Genomic DNA, 25087 nt, shown 5'->3' with positions numbered 1-25087 from the left:
ATGAGCGCCAATACAAAACTCCATCACCTCCCTACACTGGCCGGGGGGAGCGTGGGAAAAGCATATTGCAACCACGGTTCCCATATTTTCAAAAATTTATGTTGAGAGTCATTGCATATACTCGACATCTGTTCATTGAGCATCATAGTAGTCATACGATCCCGCACCCCCTGAAAAAGTACAAACGGACTCCTCCAGGCCTGGGCAATTGTCCTAGTGGCCGATAAAAACAAATAGGAAGCCAATCGCTGCTGACGAGCCCAGAGGCCCGGCATGGGGCAATGAAGCAAAGCATACCGAGCATTCCGGCGTATGGAGAGATGAAACAAAGTGAAAAGGAGGCCAAACACACGAGACCAAAAACGAACCAACCTCGGGCATGACCACCAGATATGCAGTACATCGCCACGATGGCCACAACCCCGAAAACATCGATCACTACAGGCAGGGTTAGCCTGGGCCAAACGAGCCGGCACCCAATACCAAGCGTGGACGTATTAAACGAACATTTAGCTATGAGTGACCAGGCTTTATTCCAGTCCTCCGGATCCACAGCCACTCCCAGGTCGCGTTCCCACTGAACTACATATGAAAGAGAAGTGTGCGACGAGCATCTGTTCAAAGCTGCGTAAAGAAGGGAGATAAGGCCCGAGGCGCCCGGACGCTGCTGGCAAAGCCGTTCAAAGGCAGATGTCTGATATGGGAAAGCAGAAGTGGCCCTCAGCGAGAGTAGCCAGTGCCGCAATTGAACGTACCGAAAAAATTCCGCTGGGGGAACATCCCGAGACTCCCGGAGGACATTCCAGGTGGGAAAGGACCGAAAAATCAAAAAGTGTCGCACCTGTGAGAAACCATGAGCCACCCACCAAGAAAATGCCCTCGGGTGATCTAGACCCGGCGGGAAAAGAGGGTTATTAACGATTGGAAGCAAGGGCAAGAAAGGTGACATCGGGCCACTGGAGTAACGTACCGAGTCCCAGACTCGTAGGCCATGGAGCAACATCGGACTCAGCGCCGTAGGGCGCAGGGCAGGGGGAAGCCATAGAAGTGTCGATAGTGCGATAGGGGCACAATTAGGCAGTTCCAGCAGGACCCAGAGAGGAACATCGGAGGAAGCGTGCAACATAGACAGCGGGGCAATTTGGCTCGCCTGATAATACTTAGTTACATTGGGTACCCCAAGACCACCTTGGAGTCTATGAGCAAAGAGCGTATTTCTAGAAACTCTGGGATGCTTATTGGCCCAGATAAAACGCATAAACTTCGCCTGAAGCAACCGAAGAAAATGAGGGGGAACTTGCACTGGGAGGGTGCGAAAATAATATAACAATTTCGGCAAGATGGTCATTTTCACTGAATGAACCCGTCCTATCCAAGACAGGTGCGGAAATTGCCAGGAATGCATAAGAGAAGATAAGGAGCTAAGCAAAGGATAATAATTTGCAGCAAAAAGGGAGTCATAGGTGGGGGTCAAGCGAATGCCCAAGTATTCAAGAGAAGAGGAAGCCCACCGGTAAGGGAAGTGGGATTGTAGGCGCGAAACCAAATCTGAAGCCAAAGTAATATTGAGAGCAACGGTTTTATCCAAATTAATACGTAGACCCGAGATCAAGGAAAAGCGCTCAAGAACCCGTTGCAAATTAGGAAGCGTCGTCAGAGGATTAGTCAGGGTCAAGAGGGCATCGTCCGCAAAGAGGCTCAGCTTAAACTCCTGTCCCGCGTATGGAACCCCCGATACATTGCAGTCGGTCCGGAGCGCTAAAGCGCCAGGACAAAGAGCGCCGGGGACAGTGGGCAGCCCTGCCTCATCCCTCGCCCAACAGGAAAGGGATCCGAGAAATACCCAGCGTATTTAACGGAAGCTGAAGGAAAGGAATACAAGGCTTGAATCCAAGAGAGAATAGAATCCCCGAAACCCCAGCGAGACAGCACAAACCGCAGATATTCCCAGGATAGAGAATCAAAAGCTTTATATATGTCCAAGGACAGTAAGAATCCTGGGATTTTCCGTTGTTGCAGAAAATGTATAAGATGGACCACCTTACGGGCATTATCACCCGCCTGCCTCCCGGGGACGAACCCTACTTGGTCCCCGTGGACCAGGCTACACAAATATTTATTGATGCGAAAACTAAGGATCTTGCCCAATATTTTCAAGTCTTCATTAAGAAGAGAGATGGGCCGGAAGGCTTGCGGTTCCTGGACATCAGCGGTCGTCTTAGGAATCATAGAGATATGTGCCCTAAGTGCGTCCGGAGAGGGCAAGGAGCCCTGTTGTAACTCATTAAAGTAGGCAGCTAAAAAGGACGCCAATAGGGCTGAGAATTTTTTATAATAGAGATCGGAGAAGCCGTCTGGACCTGGAGCCGCGGTGGACCATAAAGATTTGATTGCTTGTAGCACTTCCGGTACGGTGACACCTGCGTTGAGGGCCACCTGTGCTGCCTCGGTTAATCCAGGAAGATGGAGGTCCTGAAAGAATGCCTCTGCCTGGGCCACAGGGAAGGGATCTGGGGCAGCATAGAGGCGCGAAAGGAAGTCTGAGAATCGGGAAACAATCTGCTGGGGATTAGAAGTACAGCCACCCGTGGAAAGTCGAAGCCGAATCGGTTTCTGGGGTTTCCCCACAGAATTGAGTTTCCTGGCTAGCATGGGACCGGGCTTATTAGCACAGGGATAGAATTTATGTTTGGTCCAACGCAAGGCCCGTTCCGCCTCCGAAGAGGCAAGGAGGTCCAATTCTGTCGCCAGAGCGTCCCGAGCGCGTTTATGGGCCACGGATGGAGATGACTTCCAACGCGCATCCGCAGAGGCCAGAAGAGAATGAAGCTCCGAGTCGACGTTCCCGCTCCCGTTTCCGGACTGCAGCCAGCTGTATAACATGACCCCGCACCGTGGCCTTATGCGCTTCCCATAGGGGCACTGCTGAAGAGACCGATCCCGAGTTTTCCGTAAAGTATGTCCGTAAGAAGAATTCTATTTCTTGGCAGGTAGCCTGAGTGGTCAGTAAAGAGTCATTGATGCGCCAATGAAAAGGGCGTCGTTCTGACCCGGAAAGGGCAAGGAGGAGTACCAAAGGATCATGGTCTGACCAGGGTGAGGAGGGAATAGTTATCCGCCGGACCGAGGGGAGTTGCTGGACCTGCATGAATATATGATCAATTCTACAAAAACTGTCATGAGGGTTAGAATAGAACGTAAAGTCGCGTTCAGTTGGATGAAGTTCCCTCCAGACGTCCGCTAGCCCCGCCGTCCGCAAAAGAGAGCGCATACGTTCCTCCAGCACCAAGTCATGAGAGGGGGTCGCTCCTTGTGCGTAGCGCCTATCCAGTGTGGAATCTAAGGTAACATTCGAATCCCCCATAACAAGAAGAAGACCCTTAGAGTGTCGAGAAATAATGGTGCAAAGATGCGAAAAGAATTTATGCTGGAAACGGTTAGGCGCGTAGTAAGAGACAAAGGTAACCTCCTGGTCCCAGAGGGTGCCTTGCAGAAGCAAATACCTGCCCGTGGGGTCCGCTATATTCCGAGCACAGACAAAGGGGAGATTGCGTTTAAAAGCTATCAGAACACCCCGACGCTTCTCAGGAGCCGAGGCCGTGTAAAAGATGGGATAGTGAGGTGAAAGATAACGCGGAGCGGAGGACTGAGAAAACCTGGTCTCCTGTAGACATACCACATCTATTTGTTGCGACTTGAGGTGATGAAAAACTTTAGTCCGTTTCTGAGGCGAATTGAAGCCCTGAACATTTTGTGAATGTATTTTCAAAAGGGGTGAGGCCATGGCGGTATCAACGCAACACGCTCAGCAGAAAAAAGCCCAAAGCAGCCAGCAATTTCCACTCCCAATGGCGATCGGATCATGGCGTCCCGGAACCCTGCAGAAAACAAAAACAAAAAAAAACAGAGAAAAAGAGAAGAACAAAGAAAGGAAAAAGACACAAAAAGTATACACAATAGTGCAATCGTGTCACACCAATGGTGACGTGCATCCTACACATGAAGGATACAGTTAGGGGTAACTCTACCACCGGACACATGGCTGCAAATGGAAACATCAAAACAGAAGCCCTCAGGGGGCAAAAAGGCAATGTACATAATAGAATATAGTAAATCTTAATAAACTAAAAGTCCCAGGAGCAGGAACCTCCGCGACGACCTTCCCATAAAAACCCAGAGAACCACAGGGGCCAACCCCCCTCCACCCAACCAGGCCCACCGGGTCAACCTCCCACCCCGGAGCCCAAGGGAACCATCACCCAATACCACAAACGTAGACCCAAGCACCATCACATGGACCCAAAACAGGCTGCGGCAGCAAAAAGTCCAGATTCCTAAGTCCAGGAAGAGACCCCCCCCCCCCCCAACCCGGGATGAAACCCAAAAGGGCAAGCCGGAGCAGTCTCAACCTAGAATGTCGACAAACCGGGGAGGCCCTAAGGGCCAAACTCACAATCTCGTCAGGGTAGTCCCTCGGTGAGACGATATGTGGGAGTTCCAAGGCGCATCTTCAGCCTGGAGAAGAACAGGAAGGACTTGATCGCGAAGGGGTCTGAGGGAGAGCCCCCCTCCTGTTGGACGACCGCTCCCAGATGCGGCCCAGAGGGGGCGGCCTTGCCGAGGATCCAGAGGAATGAGCCGGGCTCCGATCAGCAGCTTCCGGCGAGAGAAGATGTAGAGATTCCAGGAGAGAATGGGCCTCCTCCGGCGTAGCCACAGAATGACTGCGGCCCTGGTAGGTGAAGGTGAGGCGGAACGGAAAGCCCCAGGCATATTTAATTCTGTGTTTCACCAGGACCGAGGTGAAGGGCTTCAACTGGCGTCGCTTCTGGAGAGTAGTCTGAGAGAGGTCCGCGAAAAGCTGGTAGCGGTGCCCCTGGAAGCTAAGATCAGGGTTATTTCTGGCCGCCAAGAGGATAGTTTCCTTAGTGCGGTAATAAGTAAACTTGATGACAATGTCCCTCGGGGGCCCATCCGGTCGTCTGGGGCCCAAAGAACGATGTATGCGGTCAAATTCGAGCCGGTCAATGGGAATAGTGGGTGTCAGCTCCTGAAACAGAGCAGTAGCAGTGGAGGTAAGATCCGTGACCGTTTCCGGAATACCCCTTAACCGCAAATTGCCACGGCGGGAACGGTTTTCGAAATCCTCAAGCCGCAGTAGTGCGTCCGCCAATTCCTTCTTAAGGTCGCACAGGTCCTGTTCGTGATTTTCAATGACTGTGGCTGCAGCGTCCATTTTATCTTCGAGATCATTCGTCCGATTGCCCAAATCCCGAATTTCCCGCGAAAGACGGTCGGCCAGCTTGGAGGTAGCGGAGGACAATTCTGTTTGCAGCATACTTTTAAAGCGGCGCAGGAGCTCGGCATCCCGCAGGGATGGAATGTGCAACCGCTGGGATGGCTCGGGATCCAGGTCCTCCCCACTGCCAGGATCCATCTCACCTGCAGGTAGTGATGGCAGGGGACCCAAACTTGCAGCCAGGGCTTCAGCTGTTGTCCGGGGCGAAAACCGCGAATCCGCGGCCGGGGTCCTGGAAGCCTCCGGCGGCCGGCCTAAAATCGAGGCCGCGGCTTCACCCGCGATCTCCGGCGGGTAGGCCGCAACCTCCCGAACGGTCCGCTGGACGCTGGAGGTGCGGGGGGCCGGGGTTTTTTTCCCCATCAGGGTGCTGGAAGGACAGGGGGCCAGGGAGGAAGCGGAGGGACCCCCCCTGAGGGTCAGAAATCGGCCGATGTGTCCGGCGGCCGAGACAGTAAATTAATAGGCAGCCATCCTGGCTGCTGCTCACGAGCGCCCCCTATTGTTAAACTTTTTAAACTTGGTTCTGAAATTCAACTCAAAGCTTTAGTCTCAGATGGAACTTCCACTTGGAGCCGTTTTATAAACTATACAAGCACTTCTTCCCCCCGTTTTGCTATGAGGACTTTGCTGCAAGAAGTCTGCAAACCGCAGTGGTATCCTACTTCGTGTATTCAGGGGGGAATATACCTTGTTTTTTTCCCCCCAAATTGGGCTTTCATTTGGTGGCAAATGGTATTGGACATCTCCTGATAGAGAGAGAGATATATTAATTTTTTTTTTTACCCCAGCTTTGACACTGTCCATGATCAAACCCTGATCTACTTATTTTTTTTCTTTGTTATTTTGGGTTATTTTTAGTGTGTGTGTTTGTTTGTTTTTTATTTGTTTTTGTTTATATTTTTTCCATGTAGCAGGAGAAAAGACCCTATATTTATTTCTTCATTCTAGAGATAAATAAACACAGAGGTGGACTGCACAGTTACTGATCACTGTCACAGCAATCAGATGTTATCACAGCGATCAGATGATTGGCAACCAAATTGTTCGTACAGGACCTCTCGGTGAGAGCCCAGTCACTGTGCAGTGTGCTCCCAGCACAAACACGTGTACGCATATATGCAGCCGAACGGAGGAGGACCCGTTTCTGTAAAGCTGCATATATGTTAAAATGATGTCACACTGAAATATAGGCTCATCAAAAGAATGTTGCATAGTAAAAAGTGTGGACACGGAAATAGGCATATCTTAATTTCTAAGTTATCCTCATAGTATCATTTAACCATGCTGCTTAAACAATATGTAAACCCAACATTCCTGATATGTGCCTGCTGTACCATGTATTTGAAAAAGTATCCTGTTCTTTTTGTATTGCTTTCTTTGTGTGAAATCCCTGGTGTTCCTGCCAGTTCCTCTGCTTTCCTATGAAAAACTAACCACACTAAGCAGAAGGTCACATTGTGGTCAGTTCTCTAGCTATGCTGTGCTGTCCTCCAATGGTCAGACATGTCCTTACACCAACAGGTTGTTGGTGCCATTAAAAAGAGCATGCATTCCAGGTAGCATGTCCTCTTCCAGGTGTGGAAGCATGTTAAGCACCATGGCTAATGGATACTATAAGGATTACCTAGAAATTAGGATATGCCTATTCCCATGTGTCTATATATTTTTACACATGACATTTTTTTTGATGAGCCTATATTTCAGTGTGACGTCCTCTTCATGCCTAGACTTTAATGTATTTCATGTATTACGTTTTATCTGAATTGTTACACAAACATCAGTGTATTATTATTATACAGTATTTATAAAGCACCAACAGTTCGCTCAGCACTGTACATTACAAAGGGAGACAGAACATGCGACAGTACCATAACAATACAATGTGATACACGAGTGTATCACCCTGAACTGAAGAAGTGGCAATGTAAAGCCATAAAACACATCTTTTTGGCGAAATAAAGCTATTCAGTGTCAAAGTGATTTCAAACTCTTGCATATACTCACTGAAGTGACTGCCCTCTGTGATACACAGAGATGAAACAAATCTACCTACATACATTGCACCTGTTTAGCTGAAGCGATCTCTTCTCTACAGCTGTTCAAAGTGCTTAATTTATACAGCTTGTCTGATCTTCAGACCTCAGTGAGAGCTGATTGGAGGGAAGGGACACACCCACCTTCACACATAATGCAGGAACAGAGCTAACGCTGTCAATAACAGGCTGTGTGTTGGAAAACTCTCCTCTGTCACCTTTTTTTCTCTTGGTGTCAGGAAAACCTTCTAGAAGTGACTCATGCAGTTAACAGAGGAATGAGGCAGCAGAGAGAAATGACACTCGGTGCTCTGGGTTGAGACAAGTACGCACAATACGCTTTGTTTCAATTTCATGGACGAGGTTTACAACTATTTTAAACCTGACAATTCTGACCCATCTTTTAGACAAGCAACCACAGGGCCGTTTTACCTCATCCAACTTGGCTTTAACAGTTCAGGGAAACTGGTCATCCAGGGAAGCAAAGCTCACCATTAACATTTTGGAGCTAAGAGCAATTAAGAGTGCAGCTTAGAGCAATCAGGGTGTAGTGATACAGTGCCACAACAGTGGCCTATCTCAATCATCAGGGGGAACCAGAAATCAGGCAGCCTTGAAGGAAGTCTGATCATCTGGATGGAAATGCACTGCCCAGCAATCTCTGTTATTCACATCCTGGAAGAAGACAATTGAAAGACAGATTTCCTCATCATCTCCAGGACTAAGGGGAATGGTCTCTCCAACCCAATATTTTCAATCTCCTATGTTAGCAATGGCAGACTCTATATGAGAACATCCTGGCCTGCAGGTTCTTCAACAATTTGCCCGTTTATAACCAGGACCAATGATCCTTTGGCACTGGTATCCAGTGTTCTGATGTTCTCATGGACTTGGTTCAGGGTAATATATGCTTTCCCTCCAGTGCAGATTCTTCTTCGACCTCTCCTCAAGTTAGGTGAACAGAAGAAATCGGTGATTGTCATTGCACCAGCCTGGCCCAAAAGAACCTGGTAAACAAACATATGCAAACTTCTAAGAGTAAACCCTGGTCTCTCCAAAGGCAAGACCTGCTGTCCCAGAGTCCCCTGTACCACCCTTCTTCTCAGTCACTGGTCTTAACGGCATGGCTGTTGGAGCCCAGGACTTGAAGGACAGGGATAACTCAAACTCTGTAATTCACACATTACTCAAGGGCAGAAAAGCCATCTCTAGAAAAATCTACTACCGTACGTGGAGATCCATTTTCACCTGGTGTGAGCATTTCAAACTCAAGGACTTGTCAATACGTCATATTCTGGCTTTTCTGCAATTGGGGAAAGGTTTCAACTTTGTCCATCCAATTCCAAAATCCTGTTGCTTCTCTTGTAAAAAAAAAAAAAAAAAATTCTATCAAAGAGTCTCAAAGATAAGACCTCAATTACAGAACCCTCTGCTTCCTTGAGATCTTAGTCTGGTCTCCTCTGCCCTGCAGAAGCCACCCTTTAAACCAATTGGGGAACCTTCCCTTGGGTGATCTCTCCTGCAAAGTATCCTCGGTGGCTGTGGAATCTGTCAGACACCTGAGTTAGCGGGCCTCTCTTGTAAGGAACCCTTCCTGAACCTTCACAGGGACAAGGTAGTCTTAACTCCAAACCCTCCCCTATTCTCCCTAAAGTTGTATCATCCTTCTGCCTTAATAAAGACATTGTCCCATATTCCTTGTGCCCTGCTCCCAAGCATCCCAAGGAAATTGCTCTCCATCATTTGGATGCAGTCAGGGCTGTCAAATTTTATCTGAAAGCCTCAGACTTTCTTTTCATCCTGCCAACAGGGTCTCCAAAAAGAATACCCTGGCTCCCAAGTCCGCTATTGACAGGTGCATTGAAAGAACCTGTACTCTAATGGTATGTCTGGGACCCATACGTGCTCACTCCAGCAGATCGGTGAGGTGTTCCTGGCAGTTCCTAGGCATTCCTGCATCAGGTGACTGTTGCTCAAAAAATTTGCCTGTCGCCTGAATCACCTGAAGGTAGCAGCCTATAACCCGGAGACCATGATCCAGCCTGTGTCCTGTACTGTGCTCCAAGATAAGAAATTTACAGATAAGTCAGAATTCCTTTATGGCAGCTTACCTGTACTTGGATCTTGTGGCTGCGTTAGTTTTTTTTTTTTTTAGGTTTTTTTTTTTCCACCTTTATTTTCCCCTGGTGATCCGGCCAGCTTCTTCTGGCTTTGGGTGGCTGCTGTATGTAGCGTTACAGAGACATGCTTGGACAGCAGCACTAATATGCTAATAGTCTGCTAATAGTAATGTTAGATGGATTAAAAGATTTTGATGGAAATTACATAAATAACTTACAAATTAACCGTTTGTAGACCGCTCACTGTAGATGTACAGCTACAAGGTGGCCCGGCTGCGGTGGATCGCGTACATGATCCAGCATCTCCAAGCAAGGGGAGGCCGCCTCCTCAGCTGTGCTGTCATTCGCTACAAGACAGGCCAATCAACAAGTCCTGGCCAAAGATTATGACAGGGACCTGCTGATCAGCTCAGCGAATGACAAAAAAGATTCCTGTATTGGCAAACAACACAGGGCTCTCTGAGTGCAGCGATGTGGCGTTTTTCTCTCCCTGCAAATCAGGGAATAAAAACAGTCAAATTCATTAGCAAAAAACAGCACACAGTACACACTTTGCACATGGTAAATACACAGTTAACCCTTTGCCCCTAGATGTTCACCCTTTCCCAGTCTGATCAGTGCTAATTACAGTATATACACTGTCACTGTACTAATGACACACTGTATTAGTGTCACTGGTGATGTCATTGTCCGTTCCCACAAATTGTTAGATTGCCTGCCGCACTATCACAGTCCCACGATAAGTTGCTGATCATCGGCATTATTAGTATGAAAAAAAATAAATAAAAATTCCTGTATTTATACTATAGCTTGTAGATGCTATAGCTTTCACACAAACCAATTAAAGAAAATAAAACTTATTGGAATAATTTTGGCCTAAATTTGTGAAGAAATCAGATTTTTTTTTTTTCCATTTTTATAGGTTTTATAGCAGAAAGTTAAAAAATTATTGTTTTTCCAAATTTTGGGTCTTTTTCCGTTTATATAATAAAAAATTAAAAACCTAGTGCTGATCAAATACCACAAATGAAAGCTCTATTTGCGTGACACAAATTAAATAAATTTAATTTGGGTACTGTGTTGCATGACCACGCAGTTGCCAGTTGAAGTAGTGCAGTGCTAAATAGCAAAACAATGGCCTGGTCATGAAGTGGGGGGTAAAATATTCCGGAGCTTAAGTGGTTAAAGCCTAGCTACAGCTTATTGAGCGGTTACAGAAAGTTTTTTGTTGTTTTTGGGGTTTTTTTTCCGTTTTTTCCTGTTAGGGTTAAAGTTTAAATGAATAAAAACTGTCCATTGTAAGCACCCCTGTCAGTTTTACAGCAGAATCAAAAGATGAAACTAGTTACAGGACTCGCAAAAACAAAGACTGCTCTGGTAATACTATTGACAAACTGCATTATATATGTCATATGACATTAGAGACCAGATTTTAATGGGATCCGCAGCATTGTAAAAAAAAAATAGCGCTCGTTGCTTATTGGCTTTTTCTTAACAATAATTCTTGTTTATTTCCTTGCAGATCTTTATCACAGAACGAAACCCTGATAGTTTCCTGTCTGCGGATGAAATCCCTTTACCCAAGCTGTACATCTCAATGGCTTTCTTCTTTTTCCTTGCTGGCCTTGTCTGGGTTCACATCCTTCGGAAACGCAGGTATGGAATAAGGTTCTTTATATTCATGCAGAATGAAAGTTGAATAAAGGGCTGGAACTAGGAAGTAACATGGCACACGCTTTTGGGATATTGACAGCCAATGCAGTACTGTTTTATTTTTTTTGTTTTTTTCCCTTGTCAAAATGTGGCAGAAATGAATAGGGAATTATTCTGATATTTAAATAGGTGAACTGTTGGAAATAGTTTTCCCAGAGAACAATCACAAAATAGTAATGTTACCCACTAGAAATAAGTTCCTTAACTACCTGCCGACCGCAGATAGCCGAATGACGGCTGCACTGCGGCCGGCCAGTTCTGGGTGGACGTCATATGACGTCCTCCCAGAACGCGCTCTACGGACACAGCTGATCACGTGATGTGGTAAAAGGCCAATCACAGCGGCCTTTTACCACGTGATCAGCGGTATCCAATGACACAATGAATGTCCGCTGTCAGATCGTGAGGAAAGTACTGCCGAGAACCAGCAGTTGTCGGAGCGGGGATCGGCACCGATCATCAGGGCACTGATGATCAGTGCCCTGATGATCGGTGCCCAGCAGTGCCACCCGCAAGCTCTGCCCACCTGTGCCCAGCAGTGCGCCCACTAGCTCCGCCCACCTGTGCCCAGCAGTGCACCCACCTGTGCCCAGCAGTGCCACCCACCTGTGCCACTCTGCAGTGCCACCCACCTGTGCCCAGAAGTGCCACCCACCTGTGCCCAGCAGTGCCACCCACCTGTGCCCACCCACCGGTGCCCACCTGTGCCCACCCACCAGTGCCACCCACCAGTGCTGCCAGTCAGTGCCCAGGGGTTGTGCCAGTCAGTGCCCAGCAGTGATGCCAGTCAGTGCCGTCTATCAGTACCCATCATCAGTGTCACCTATCAATGCCGCCTATCAGTGCTGCATATTAGTGCCGCCTATACGTGACACCTCATTAGTGCTGTCTATCAGTGCCGCCTAAACGTGCCACCTCATTAGTACTGCCTATCAGTGCCCATCAGTGCTGCCTCATCAACGCACATCAGTGAAGGAGAAAAATTACCTGTTTGAAAAATTTTATAATAGAAACAAAGAAACTTTTTTTTTTTTTTTCAAATTTTTTGCACTTTTTGTATTTATAGCGCAAAAAGTAAAGCACCCAGTGGCGATTAAATACCACCAAAAGAAAGCTCTATTTGTGAGAAAAAAATGATCAAAATTTCATATGGGTACAATGTTGCATGACCGCGCAATTGTCAAAGTGCGGCAGTGCTGAAAGCTGAAAATTGGCCTGGTAAGGAAGGGGGTATAAGTGCCTGGTAGGCAAGTGGCTAAAGCTCCAGAGAAGTGGCTAAATACACAGATGACATATGGGAGCTGTTTTACATGCCAAAGGATTTGTATTTCTGTCCTTCCAGTTCTACGTTTTACACAGCCTTGCCACACAGCACAGTCCTGTCTGGAAACTGCTTTTTCTTTACTGCAGTATTGCAGTACAACTAGATGTTGGCCCTGCCCCCAGCCTTAGATTGGACAGTGAAGAAGCAGCAGATTGAGGAGTTCACTTCTCGGTCATTTTGTTCACCTGTTCTATCAGCATGCTCCTTGTTGGCACATAAGCACTGCAGCGCACCTGCCTCTCCCAGTCTGAGCTCTGCTGCAAAGGGGATTGCTGGAGGTTGATTCCGAATCAAATTCAGTCACTTTATACTAGTTGCTTTTAGCAATACTTTTAATGATTTTGTAAATGTACGTGTACCTACAGGAATTAATATTTTTATCTGCCTGGAGGCTATCATTAAATAGTTATACTCTGAAATTAATGTATTCCATATATTAATCAGTATATATATTTTTTAATCATAACACCAAACAACATAAGAAGGTCCCTTCCGACCTTGTTCAAACATCATACCTATTATCTCCTGATAAGACAGACTGAACCATAGGCATTTGCACATGCTCAGTTTGGTGTGTATTGCTAGAGAGGTTTTTTTTTTTTCTTGGGAGAGTGCATGTGATCATTACAAAGCCAATCAGCACTGTCCAGACAGAGGTCAGGGGTTTTGCATTCTCCTAGAGCAGGAAGAAAACTCTTCCTACAAGCTTTACCTTGTGCTCTACTGAACACTGATAGAAGTCACAAGACTGTTCTAACTGCTGATGAGAAAAGGGTATTTAGCAGTTTATATTTACTAAAATAATTGCACTTCCATGTTATGTGTACTGTGGGAGACCAGATATAGTGAATGCCGGGTCCGGGGTTTAGTAACACTTTAAAACAAGTAAATATGGTATATTTTCCTGTCTATTTACTAGTGCTAGCAGCATGAGACTTAAAAATACAACCCTTGGCAAAAAATATGGAATCACCACTCTTGGAAAATGTTCAATTAATTGTGCAGAAAAAAAAACTAATCACAGACATGCCTCAAATAATTTTAATTCAAGAAAGACATATAATGTCAATGGCATGGCCTACAAATAGTCTAAACCTCAATCCAACTGAAATCTATGATGGAAATGAAAGAAAATGGTCCAAAACAAGGCTCCAACCTGCAAAGCTGATCTGGCAACTGCAACAAGAGAAAGTTGGAGCCGTATTGATGAAGAATACTGTTTGTCAATCGTTAAATCCATCCCTCAAAGAAATCAAGCGGTTATAAAAGCCAGAGGTGGTGCGACAAAGTACTAGTAGTGTACTGTAGTGTTTTTTTTCATGATTCCATAATCATTTCTAGAGATGAGCGAATTATTCAAAAATTCGATTCGGCTGATTCGCCGAATTTGCGGGAGAAATTCGATTCGATGTGAATTTATTCGCCGCGAATTTAACTTATTAAAAGGGTTTCTAGGCTTCAGAGAGCCTTTATATTAGTGCAGAACACTGTACCTTTAATTTAAATGCCCTTGGAGTCTGCTGGGGAAGAGAAATAATACTGTCAGTCAGTATGACATGCAGATGAGTGCCGTCGATCTTAGAATCACCGCACACTTCACTCATTTGGGCAGTCACGGGGCACGACGAAGAAGAAGAATGAAAAGAAGAATGAAAAGAAGAATGAAAAGAAGAATGAAAAGAAGAATGAAAAGAAGAATGAAAAGAAGAATGAAAAGAAGAATGAAAAGAAGAATGAAAAGAAGAATGAAAAGAAGAATGAAAAGAAGAGGAAGAAGAATGAAAAGAAGAAGAATGAAAAGAAGAGGAAGAAGAATGAAAAGAAGAGGAAGAAGAATGAAAAGAAGAATGAAAAGAAGAAGAAGAAGAATGAAAAGAAGAAGAAGAAGAATGAAAAGAAGAAGAAGAAGAATGAAAAGAAGAAGAAGAAGAATGAAAAGAAGAAGAAGAAGAAGAAGAAGAATGAAAAGAAGAAGAAGAAGAAGAATGAAAAGAAGAAGAATGAAAAGAAGAAGAATGAAAAGAAGAAGAATGAAAAGAAGAATGAAAAGAAGAATGAAAAGAAGAAGAAGAAGAATGAAAAGAAGAAGAAGAATGAAAAGAAGAAGAATGAAAAGAAGAGGAAGAAGAATGAAAAGAAGAATGAAAAGAAGAAGAAGAATGAAAAGAAGAAGAAGAAGAAGAATGAAAAGAAGAAGAAGAAGAAGAATGAAAAGAAGAAGAAGAAGAATGAAAAGAAGAAGAAGAATGAAAAGAAGAAGAAGAATGAAAAGAAGAAGAATGAAAAGAAGAATGAAAAGAAGAAGAAGAAGAAGAATGAAAAGAAGAAGAAGAATGAAAAGAAGAAGAAGAAGAAGAATGAAAAGAAGAAGAAGAAGAAGAATGAAAAGAAGAATGAAAAGAAGAAGAAGAATGAGAAGAAGAAGAAGAAGAAGAATGAGAAGAAGAAGAAGAAGAATGAGAAGAAGAAGAATGAAAAGAAGAATGAAAAGAAGAAGAATTCCAGTACAGCAAAAAGTGTATCTGCAGAGAGCTCCGCTATTTCTGACAGTTCCTTCACATTTACAGCGGTTGAAACATTGTATCTATTTATTTCCGAATAAAAACATCTGTATCCTAATGGAAACAAATAGATACAATGTTTCAACCGCTGTAAATGAACTGTCAGAAATAGCGGAGCTCTCTGCAGTGACACTTTTGCCGGCTGATCGGGAAAAATTCGATTCGTGCACCCGAAGTTTGCTAAAATTCGGATTTGATGCGAATCGAATTTTTCCTGATATTCGAAACGAATTCCACTTCGCCTGGTTCGATTCGCTCATCTCTAATCATTTCCTCAGAATTGAGCAATTCCATATTTGTTTCCTCTGCTTGATCTGCAAAAACAGTTGCAGCTGACTACAGTTTTCTTTCTTTTTTATTTTTTCTAAATGTTTCTGAAAGCTAGAAGGTTCGAATGTTAAATGAAAATCGCTTTGAGGCATGTCTGTGATTGTTTCTTTTCCTACACCATTAAACAATTGAATGAACATTTGCCAAGAGTGGTGATTCCATAATTTTTGCCAGGGGTGTTGTAGTCTGTGTTGATTGGCAGAGTGCAGTTCCTTTTTAAGGGCCCGTTCACCCCAAGTCTGTAGTGCGTTCACCACATATGCATTGTATCATGCCTTAACTTGTGTTGCATTAACCACATGCTGCCCACCCACTGTATAAATATGGCGGCAGGGCGGCAAGGCTGGGCAAAACCATGTTTTAAAACGTGTGTTTTGTAAACAGGTAGGGGGCGCACGCGAGGCGCAGCGCCGCCCTACCTGTCCCGCCGATCACAGTTGTCAGTTGCCGGGTCACAGCTGGTCGTTACCAGCTATGTCCCAGCGATTGACGGCAATAAGTGACAGAGAGCACAGCTGCAGTAGCTGTGCTTTCTGTCAGTTCTTTGACACGGACACGCTGATCGGGACAGAAGAGTTTCCCTCTCCCGATCACCGTGTTCCCTGCAGTACACACCCCCGCCCCCTAGTAAAACACTCCCCTCGCACAGTTAACCCTTTCACTGAAAAATAAACTTAACCCCTTCCTCCCCAGTGCCATTAGTACAGTGTCAGTGTTTTTTTTTTTTTTTTGCACTGATCACTGTATTGGTGTCACTGGGGATGTCCGTGACCCCTAATCAGTACCCCCCCAATGTCAGAATGTCTGCCGCAGTCCCGCCATAAGTTGCTGATCGCCGCCATAAGTCGCTGATCGCCGCCATTATTAGTATAAATAAAACTAAAAATCCCAGTATCTTTCCCGTCATTTGTAAACGCTATAACTTTCACGTAAACCAATTAATTTACACGTTTTGGGTTTTTTTTTAGCAAAGACATGTCACAGAATGCATTTTGGTAGAAATTTATGACTAAATTTGATTTTAAAATTTTTTTTTACTGGCCATGTTTTATAGCAAAAAGTCCAAAATATTGTTTTTTTTCCTCAAAATTGTCAGCCTTTTTTTATAGCGCAAAAAATAAAAAGCGCACAGGCGATCAAATACCACCAAAAGAAAGCTCAATTTGTGGGAAAAAAAAGATGTACATTTCATTTATGTACCGTATTGCATGACCGCGCAATTGTCCGTTAAACTAGCGCAGCGTTGTATAGCAATAAAAATGGAGTAAATTGCAGTATTTATACCATAGTTTGTAGACGCTATAACTTTCACACAAAGCAATCAATATACACTTATTGGGATTTTTTTTACCAAAAACATGGAGCAGAATACATTTTGGCCTAAATTTATAACCAACTTTGAGTTTACTATATATTTTTTATAGCTGAAAGTAAAAAATATTGTTTTTCTTCCAAATCTTGGGCCTTTTTTTGTTTATAGCGTGAAAAATAAAAAGCGCACAGGTGATCAAATACCACTGAAAGAAAGCTCTATTTGTGTGAAAAAAAGGACGTAAATTTTGTTTGGGTGCAGCATTGCATGACTGCGCAATTATCAGTTGAATTAGTGCAGCGCCGAGTAGCAAAAAGAGGCCTGGTCATTATGGGGGGTAAATCCTCAGGAGCTCAAGTGGTTAAAGAGAGTCCACTCAAAGACTGAAAATCCGATCTGTGGCAACTTTGATCAGCACAGTGTTTGCTGTACACTGCATTGCATCTGCTCCGGAAAGGTGTGTTGGGATTCCGTACATAATGAATGTTACCGCAGGGCATTTTATCGTCTAATGTAGTATGAGTGGCCCAGTTGCCTATTGTGGGAGAATAATAAGTAGGGGGAAGTATTTGTCCCATTCTGTAGAACAGTGGGGAAAAACAGCATATTTATCAGCTTCATATGATATTGCAGCCATGAAATTATCTAGTAGTTTGATGTTTTGGAATACTTTGGAGGAAAAAAAAGGAGAGGAGGATGGTAGGGGCATTTAAATGAAATGATCATTTTAATAGCGCATTTTTTCTCATAAAGGGGCTTTGTTCTGCAGTAGCATAGCCTGCTTTTCATAAAATTAGAATTGCCTTCTATAATCCCTGGGACTCTCATCCTTGGTGCCTCTGAAGATAAATCGGAGAACTGAACAGCCTCATTTAACAGATTATCTATTTGTGCTTCACTTGCCTTGATTAGGAGAATCTTAAAGGGCTGCTAAATGTATTTTAAAGCTTTATTGTGTCTTTCTAGCTCATTTTTAAAAACAAATGTTGGCTGTCATGGTCGATCTGTACATGCACAAAGCCCTAAAATGTATCTGATCTATCTATTCATTTTCCTTTTCCTAAACAAGGTTTTTTTTAATTTATTGATTTTACAATTTTCCTCTGACCTTGATAGGGAATTGCCCCAAGGGGGGAGATTTACTAAAACTCGAAATCCGTTGCAGCTGTGAATGCTGAGAATTGCCAATCAGCTTCTAACTTCAGTTTGTTCAGTTTTGTGTTGGCAGTACAACCTGGAAGCTGATTGGTTTCTCTGCAGAGTTGCACCAGATTTTGCACCATGCAGTTTTAGTAAATAACCCCCCAAGGGAGAGTTTCAGGTTTTATTGTCAAAGCTTAATTGAAATTAAAAGCTGGTTGGTTAGTATGCACAGGCGCACCAGATTCTGTGTGCCACCAGGGTTAGTAAATCTTCCCCAAAGAGTCAAGCCCATAGCACAGCCCCTGCCTCCTTGCATATCATAGCCCTCTCCTGGGAATGTCAAATTTTGGTCCATGCTGGCCCAGCTCCTCTACCCCTCTCCTCTACTCCCTACCCTACATAAACATGTAGTAGCCAGGGGACAAGTAAAAGGGGAATACTATAGATAGTCATTTGATTGGCAGCTCTGAGTCTTCTGGTGCTGTTGACATCTCATCGTACCACAGCCATCAGCAGTCCCAGAGCTTTTCGATGTCCACACAAGGGGGGGGGCTTATACAGTTAATACCATGTCTAGAATAAATTAAATGCACATATTATCCTATGGGAAAGTAGTTGTTGAAATCAATGTTATACTTAAAGTTGGCTCTTACCCCAAATACAAATGGTTAAAAAAACAACAAAAAATTGTTTATATAAAAAATCAAATACTAACTTTGACCCTGCTCCCTGCATATGCTGTTTTCAGGGGCCAAAGGTGGACATCACAATGCTGGCCCAGGAAAGACAGGCACCTGAATTTTGGCAGCAAATAGAACAGTCGCTTGTCAGTTTGAAAGTTGGAGAAAAAAAGGAAAGCATAAGGAACAATATAATTGGGTTGGTTGGGCAACACAGAGATCCTTTCGGGCACTTTCATGTAACAGGCTCCATGTACGGGCGGCACAGTGGCTTAGTGGTTAGCACTTCCGCCTGGCAGTACTAGGGTCGCTGGTTCGAATCCCAGCCATGGTACCACCTGCCTGGAGTTTTCATGTTCTCCCTGTGCCGGTGTGGGTTTCCTCCGGGTACTCCGGTTTCCTCCCACACTCCAAAGACATGCAGGTAGGTTAATTGGATGCTGTCTAAATTGTCCCTAGTATATGTATGAATGTGAGTTAGGGACCTTAGATTGTACACCCCATGAGGGTTAGGGACTGATGTGAATGTACAATATATATGTAAAGCGCTGCGGAAATTGACGGCGCTATATAAGTACCTGAAATAAAAAAATGTATGTATATGTAAAGGGCAGGAATAATCAATCACTCTTATTTATGCTGTAGGAGTGATGTGTTCAAGATCCATTGGCTGATGGCGGCTCTACCCTTCACCAAGTCCCTGTCCTTGGTGTTCCATGCGGTAAGATCCTGTTAATGAAGCTGGGTACACTTGATTCTTTCTAATGTTGAGGATAAGTTTTATGTCCAAACTGTGCCAAGGGATTTAATGCAGCCATAGTCATTAAAGGGAAGTTCTTACCCCCAGCCCTCCTAAATAAAGTACGTCACAGCCAATAAAAGTCTAGGGCCAGGATGCCCATGCCATTTATCAACGTCTCATAGACTTGAATTGGACATTGCTTTTACAGTATGAGTACAACCCATTCAAGTCTGGCCCTAAATGTTTACTGACTGGAACGTACACAGCTCAAGAGTTAGAGGAGGTAAGTACCTGGGGGAAATGATTCATCTTAGGTGAGAAAAAAAATGGCTATTGCCTTTTTGCCAAGAATGACTAGAGACCTTTTTCTGTTATTAGCTAGTAATAAAAAAAAAAAAAGTCTGAACATTAAAGAAGTTTCACTACAGGGCAGCCCACATAAAATTTACTTACAGAGAACCAGTGGCAATTGGGCAAGACTCCACTTAAAGGATAAGTTCACCTTTTAGACAAAAATAAAAAATGCGCATTTTTTTGCAGGTAATAAAATGTGCATTTATTTTAGTCCAAAGAAGCCTGGGAAGCATTGCACTAGCGATCAGTAGGTCACTGATGCCATGCAGGTCTCGTGCAGACCTGTCAGAATATCTGCTTGCCGTAGGGGATATATGAACAACCAGATATACTGACCGGAAGCGTCAATGAACTAACCCGGCGCGCCACAGTGCCATGGTAGTCCATTGAAAAATACAAGTCCACAGCCGCTAAGGCTGCTGGGACCTGTAGGCACTTATTCACTGGGAATGAGTGATGTGGCCATGTGGATGGAGCCCCGCACAGCCGTGCTGTTTTCAAATCTGACAGTACGAGGAGAAGTTTCCTGGCAGTGGGCGGGAAAACAGGTGAAACATGTACAGGGCATCCAGAAAGTATTCACAGCTCTTAACTTTTGCCACATTTTGTTATGTTACAGCCTTATTCCAAAATGGATTCAATTCATTTTTTTCCTTAACATTCTACAAACAATACTCCATAATGGCAACGTGAAAGAAGTTTGTTTTGAAATCTTTGCAGTTTACTAAAAAATGGAAAAAACAACATGTACATTAGTATTCACAGCCTTTGGTCAGTACTTTGTTGAAGCACCTTTAGCACCAATTACAGCCTCAAATCGTTTTGAATATGATGCTACAAGCTTGGCACACCTATTTTTGGTCAATTTCTCCCATTCTCCATTACCTCTCAAACTCCATCAGGTTGGAGTCCCTCAGGTGCCTTTTGGCAAACTCCAGGCAGGCTGCCATTTGCCTTTTACTGAGGAATGGCTTCCGTCTGGCCACTCTACCATACAGGCCTGATTGGTGGAGTGCTGCAGAGATGGTTGTTCTTCTGGAAGGTTCTCCTCTCTCCACAGAGAAACTCTGGAGCTCTTTCAGAGTGACTGTTGGGTTCTTGGTTACCTCCCTTGCTAAGGCCCTTCACCCTCGATCGCTCATTTTGGCCGGGCGGCCCACTCTAGGAAAATTCCTGGTGGTTCCAAACTTCCTCCATTTATGGATGATGGAGGCCACTGTGCTCTTTCGGACCTTCAATGCTGCAGAAAATTTTCTGTACCCTTCCCTAGATCTGTGCCTTGATACAATCCTGTCTCGGAGGTCTACAGACAATTCCTTGGACTTCATGGCTTGGTTTGAGCTCTGACATGCACTTTTAACTGTGGGACCTTATATAGACAGGTTTATGCCTTTCCTAATCATGTCCAATCAACTGAATTTCCCACAGGTAGACTCCAGTCAAGTTATGGAAACATCTCAAGGATGGTCAGTGGGAACAGGATGCCCCAGAGATCAATTTTGAGTGTCATGGCAAAGGCTGTGAATACTTATGTACATGTGGGGGGGTTTTTTGGCTGTGGTGGGAGAAAGGCTTTGCCTGTTATCCAATGACCAGATTACACACACACGCGCACACACACACACGCACACACGTTTTTCCTTTTCATTTCTATTTTAAACTGAAAGACCGCTTTACTTTTAGTAATGTTGTTCTTTAACCACTTGTCTTCCATTTATATACGGCATGGAAGGCAAGTGGGTAAATCACAGCTGCTGTGGATTTTAACATGTGAAAATTAAAAAAAAAAAAATTGCCCCAGTAAAGTAACCCCCCATCTTTCATCTTGGCCATGTCATATTCTTCCTTTTTTAAAGTGATCCTGTTTGCTCTTAAAGCTGAGCACAAAAAAAAATGTATTTTCAATATATTCACAATAGCCTAAAAGGACTGTTGTAGAATAGACCTAAAAGTCTAAGTAGGAAGAAATGTGTTTATTATAGTATGTCCAGGGGCATTTAAAATGTGATGTATCATACAGTCCCGCACAGGGCAATTCTACACAGATTTAAATACATGAGTAATCTACATATAAATTTAAAATTTTCCACTGTACCCCCATCCCCCATTGGGCATGAACATGTTTATATAACTTCCTATTTTGCTAATAAAATTGTTTGTCACTTGAATATAGTAGCATAATTGCCTAATCATATTGGCAATAATTCTTTGGAATCCCTCTTAAGCTGGCCATACGTTACAAAATTTTCCTGTTCAATTTAGTTTTACCTTTAACTATGTAGTGCAAGGGTCTGCCTGATTGCATACAAATTGAAAGTATTTAGGTCTGACCTCATATTATATGCTTTTGGTGAATCTAATGGAAAATTGTATAATATATGGCCAGCTTTAAGCCAGCCATAGCTGGTTTGAATCTCTGCTGGTTTAGGGTCCGTCCGAGATTTGAACCATGTCTGAGTAGGCTGAATGTACAATCAACTTGGGTACAACCAGCCTGCCAGATTTTACATGCGATTATTGCTAGTGGCTATTATAGCCTCTAGCAGTAATCGCTATGGTCTCTTGGCAGGGACGGCTCCCCCTCCAAAAAGAACACAATGGCTCCACGTGAGGAATTCCCCCATCAACACTGTCTGTGTGCAATCTGTGGTTGCAAGAAATAAAAACTCTCCATCTATGGCTGGCTTTAGAAAGTGATCCCCTTCTTCCCTAAGTCCTTATGTGGAATGTAACCTCCTTGTCTTGAGACTTGAGATACAGTACACAGAACATAAACAATTAACAGTCTCAATACTCTTGTTCTCACCACATAAATAGACTTTGTATTGTAACAGAATGAGCAGTGTAGTCATTGGGCATACAGATGGCCACTTTGTATTTAACTACCATTTTCCTCAATTTTCCTACAGGATATACTGTAAATTAATTTTGTTTGTCACAAATGCCTTTGTAAACCCAGTTATTATTATTATTATAAAGGATTTATATAGTGCCAACAGTTTGCTCAGCGCTTTACAATATAACAGGAGACAATACAGCAACAATACAGTTCAATACAAGAGGGATAGGAGGGCCCTGCTCCTTGGAGCTTACAATCTAGGAGGGAGGGGCTAGTGGTATAAAAGGTAGTAACTATGCGGGATGGACTGGTTGGAAGAGTAGAAGATTCCAGTATTAGGTGAGGGCAGGATATGCTTCCCTGAAGAGAGAGGTTTTCAGAGATCAACTAAAAGTGAGCAGAGTAGGCGATAGTCTGATAAATTGTAAAAGTTGTGATATCATCACTGTGCTGCACATAGCCTGTGCAGAGAACAGAGCTGTGGTAGAGACCCAGCAGGGGATGGATATAACACCAATCACCTTGCCCAAAGGGAGATAGCAGCACTTACTGGTGTTTAGTGCAGGAAGCTCCTATACAGAGGCAAAGCTTCACACTGGATTACTTCACAAATCTGGAAGAAATACACAAAGCACACCCAAGATTCAAGGAAGATTACACATGCCTCCTGTATTTATACAATATTTACTTATCCTATTAAATCTTGGTTAATTATACTTCTGGAGTATTAATGAGTCCATGGATTCCAGTGTAGGATGTTAAATGGCCTTGATTTCTGTTTTGTCCTGACAATTAACCCGCCCCACTATTCAGCAATTTGATGGTATTGGAACACTGGTGTAGTGGTAAATGCTGATATCATGACCTGAGCTGCAAAACTGGGAGGAGAGATGTACACAGTACTAATGTAATGGTTTTGTTATGCGTTTTGTTTTCTTCTTTAGATTGATTATCATTATATATCAACTCAAGGATATCCCATTGAAGGATGGGCCGTGGTGTACTACATCACTCACTTGTGAGTATAACATTAGCCAGAGAGCCTATTTCAGTTAGAACTCCATGAAGCACAACTTATGTCTTCACTTAGAACAGAACCGCAATATATTGTTAGAAAAACTGTAAACATATATTGCTCATATTTTTCCAAAGAATCTTAAAGCAGGCCTTTGCTCAAATATTAATATCAAACCACATTAATATCCTCTTGGAGAAAATGTCGCTACAGTCTGCTTCTGATGTTGGTCACGTGTTTAGAAGCATATGCTATGTGATCTCTCTGGAAAGGCAGGACCAATCTTCATACTGGTCTATCCTCCACCACGACAGTGATCGCATAATCAAATACCTAGACTTTCAATCATGGCCAACACCAGAGGCAGCCTAGAATAGTGTTTCCCCAAGAAGAGGTAAACATTTCAGCCTCTTGCTTATTCTTATACATCTCAACAAGATGTTGGCGTATCTTTACAAGAGTCTGTGCTTTAGCCATGCAGAAAAAGGCAACAGGTTCACTTAACTGCTGCCTTCCCAGCTTCCTTTACTTTTCTCTCCTCCATTTGGCCTGGAGCAAAAAAAAAAGAAAAAGTACCTTGAGTTAGTGGATATAAATAGCCTACACACCCCTGTTAAAATGCCAGGTTTCTCAATTGAAAAACAAACAGATCTTTTAATGTGGGTGAAGGGGGAGTAAACATAAAAAAAACTAAAATAATGTGGTGGCATAAGTGTGCAAACCCTCTTATAACTGGGGATGTAGCTGTATTCAGAATTAAGCAATCACATTCATAATCTTGTCAAGTAGGAGTCAGTACACACCTGCCATCATTTCAAGTGCCTCTGATTAACCCCAAATAAAGTTCAGCTGTTCTAGTAGGTCTTTCCTGACATTTTCTTAGTCGTATCCTACAGCAAAAGTCATGGTCCGCAGAGAGCTTCCAAAGCATCAGAGGGATCTCATTGGTAAAAGATATCAGTCAGAAGAGGGTACAAAAAAAATTTCCAAGGCATTAGATATACTATGGAACACAGTGGAGACAGTCATCATCAAGTGAAGAAAATATGGCGCAACAGTGACATTACCAAGAACTGGACGTCCCTCCAAAATTGATGAAAAGACGAGAGGAAAACTGGTCTGGGAGGCTGCCAGGAGGCCTACAGCAACATTAAAGGAGCCCCAGGAATATCTGGCAAGTACTGGCTGTGTGGTACATGTGACAACAATCTCCTGTATTCTTCATATGTCTGGGCTGTGGGGTAGAGTGGCAAGACAGAAGCCTTTTCTTTCAAAGACAAACATCCAAGCCCGGCAAAATTTTGCAAAAACTTTTTTTTTTTCTGAAGTCTTCCAAAAGCATGTGGGAAAATGTGTTCTGGTCTGATGAAACCAAGGTTGAACTTTTTGGCCATAATTCCAAAAGATATGTTTGGCACAAAAACAACACTGCACATCACCAAAAGAATACCATACCCACAGTGAAGCATGGTGGTGGCAGCATCATGCTTTGGGGCTGTTTTTCTTCAGCTGGAACTGAGGCCTTAGTCAAGGTAGAGGGAATTATGAACAGGTCCAAATACCAGTCAATATTGGCACAAAACCTTCAGCCTTCTGCTAGAAAGCTGAACATGAAGAGG

At 43.7% G+C, this 25087-nt stretch overlaps 1 protein-coding gene across 2 annotated transcripts in view; it reads left to right on the top strand.

The window, feature by feature from the left end:
- GPR107 (G protein-coupled receptor 107) overlaps window positions 1–25087 on the top strand; it is a 147467-nt gene that overhangs the window by 50481 nt on the left and 71899 nt on the right. For both annotated transcript variants that reach the window (XM_089669048.1, XM_089669047.1), the window contains exons 9-11: window positions 10978–11111; window positions 19164–19239; window positions 23398–23471. In XM_089669048.1, coding sequence (XP_089525174.1) covers window positions 10978–11111; window positions 19164–19239; window positions 23398–23471 — 284 coding nt within the window. The remainder of the gene's footprint in view (window positions 1–10977; window positions 11112–19163; window positions 19240–23397; window positions 23472–25087) is intronic.

Source organism: Staurois parvus, unplaced genomic scaffold (assembly GCF_062004578.1).
Source record: "Staurois parvus isolate SC_StPar_1 unplaced genomic scaffold, SC_StPar_1.0 ptg000068l, whole genome shotgun sequence".
NCBI lineage: Eukaryota > Metazoa > Chordata > Amphibia > Anura > Ranidae > Staurois > Staurois parvus.
Note: the sequence above shows the minus strand (reverse complement) of the source record. Positions and strands in the feature narration are given on the sequence as shown.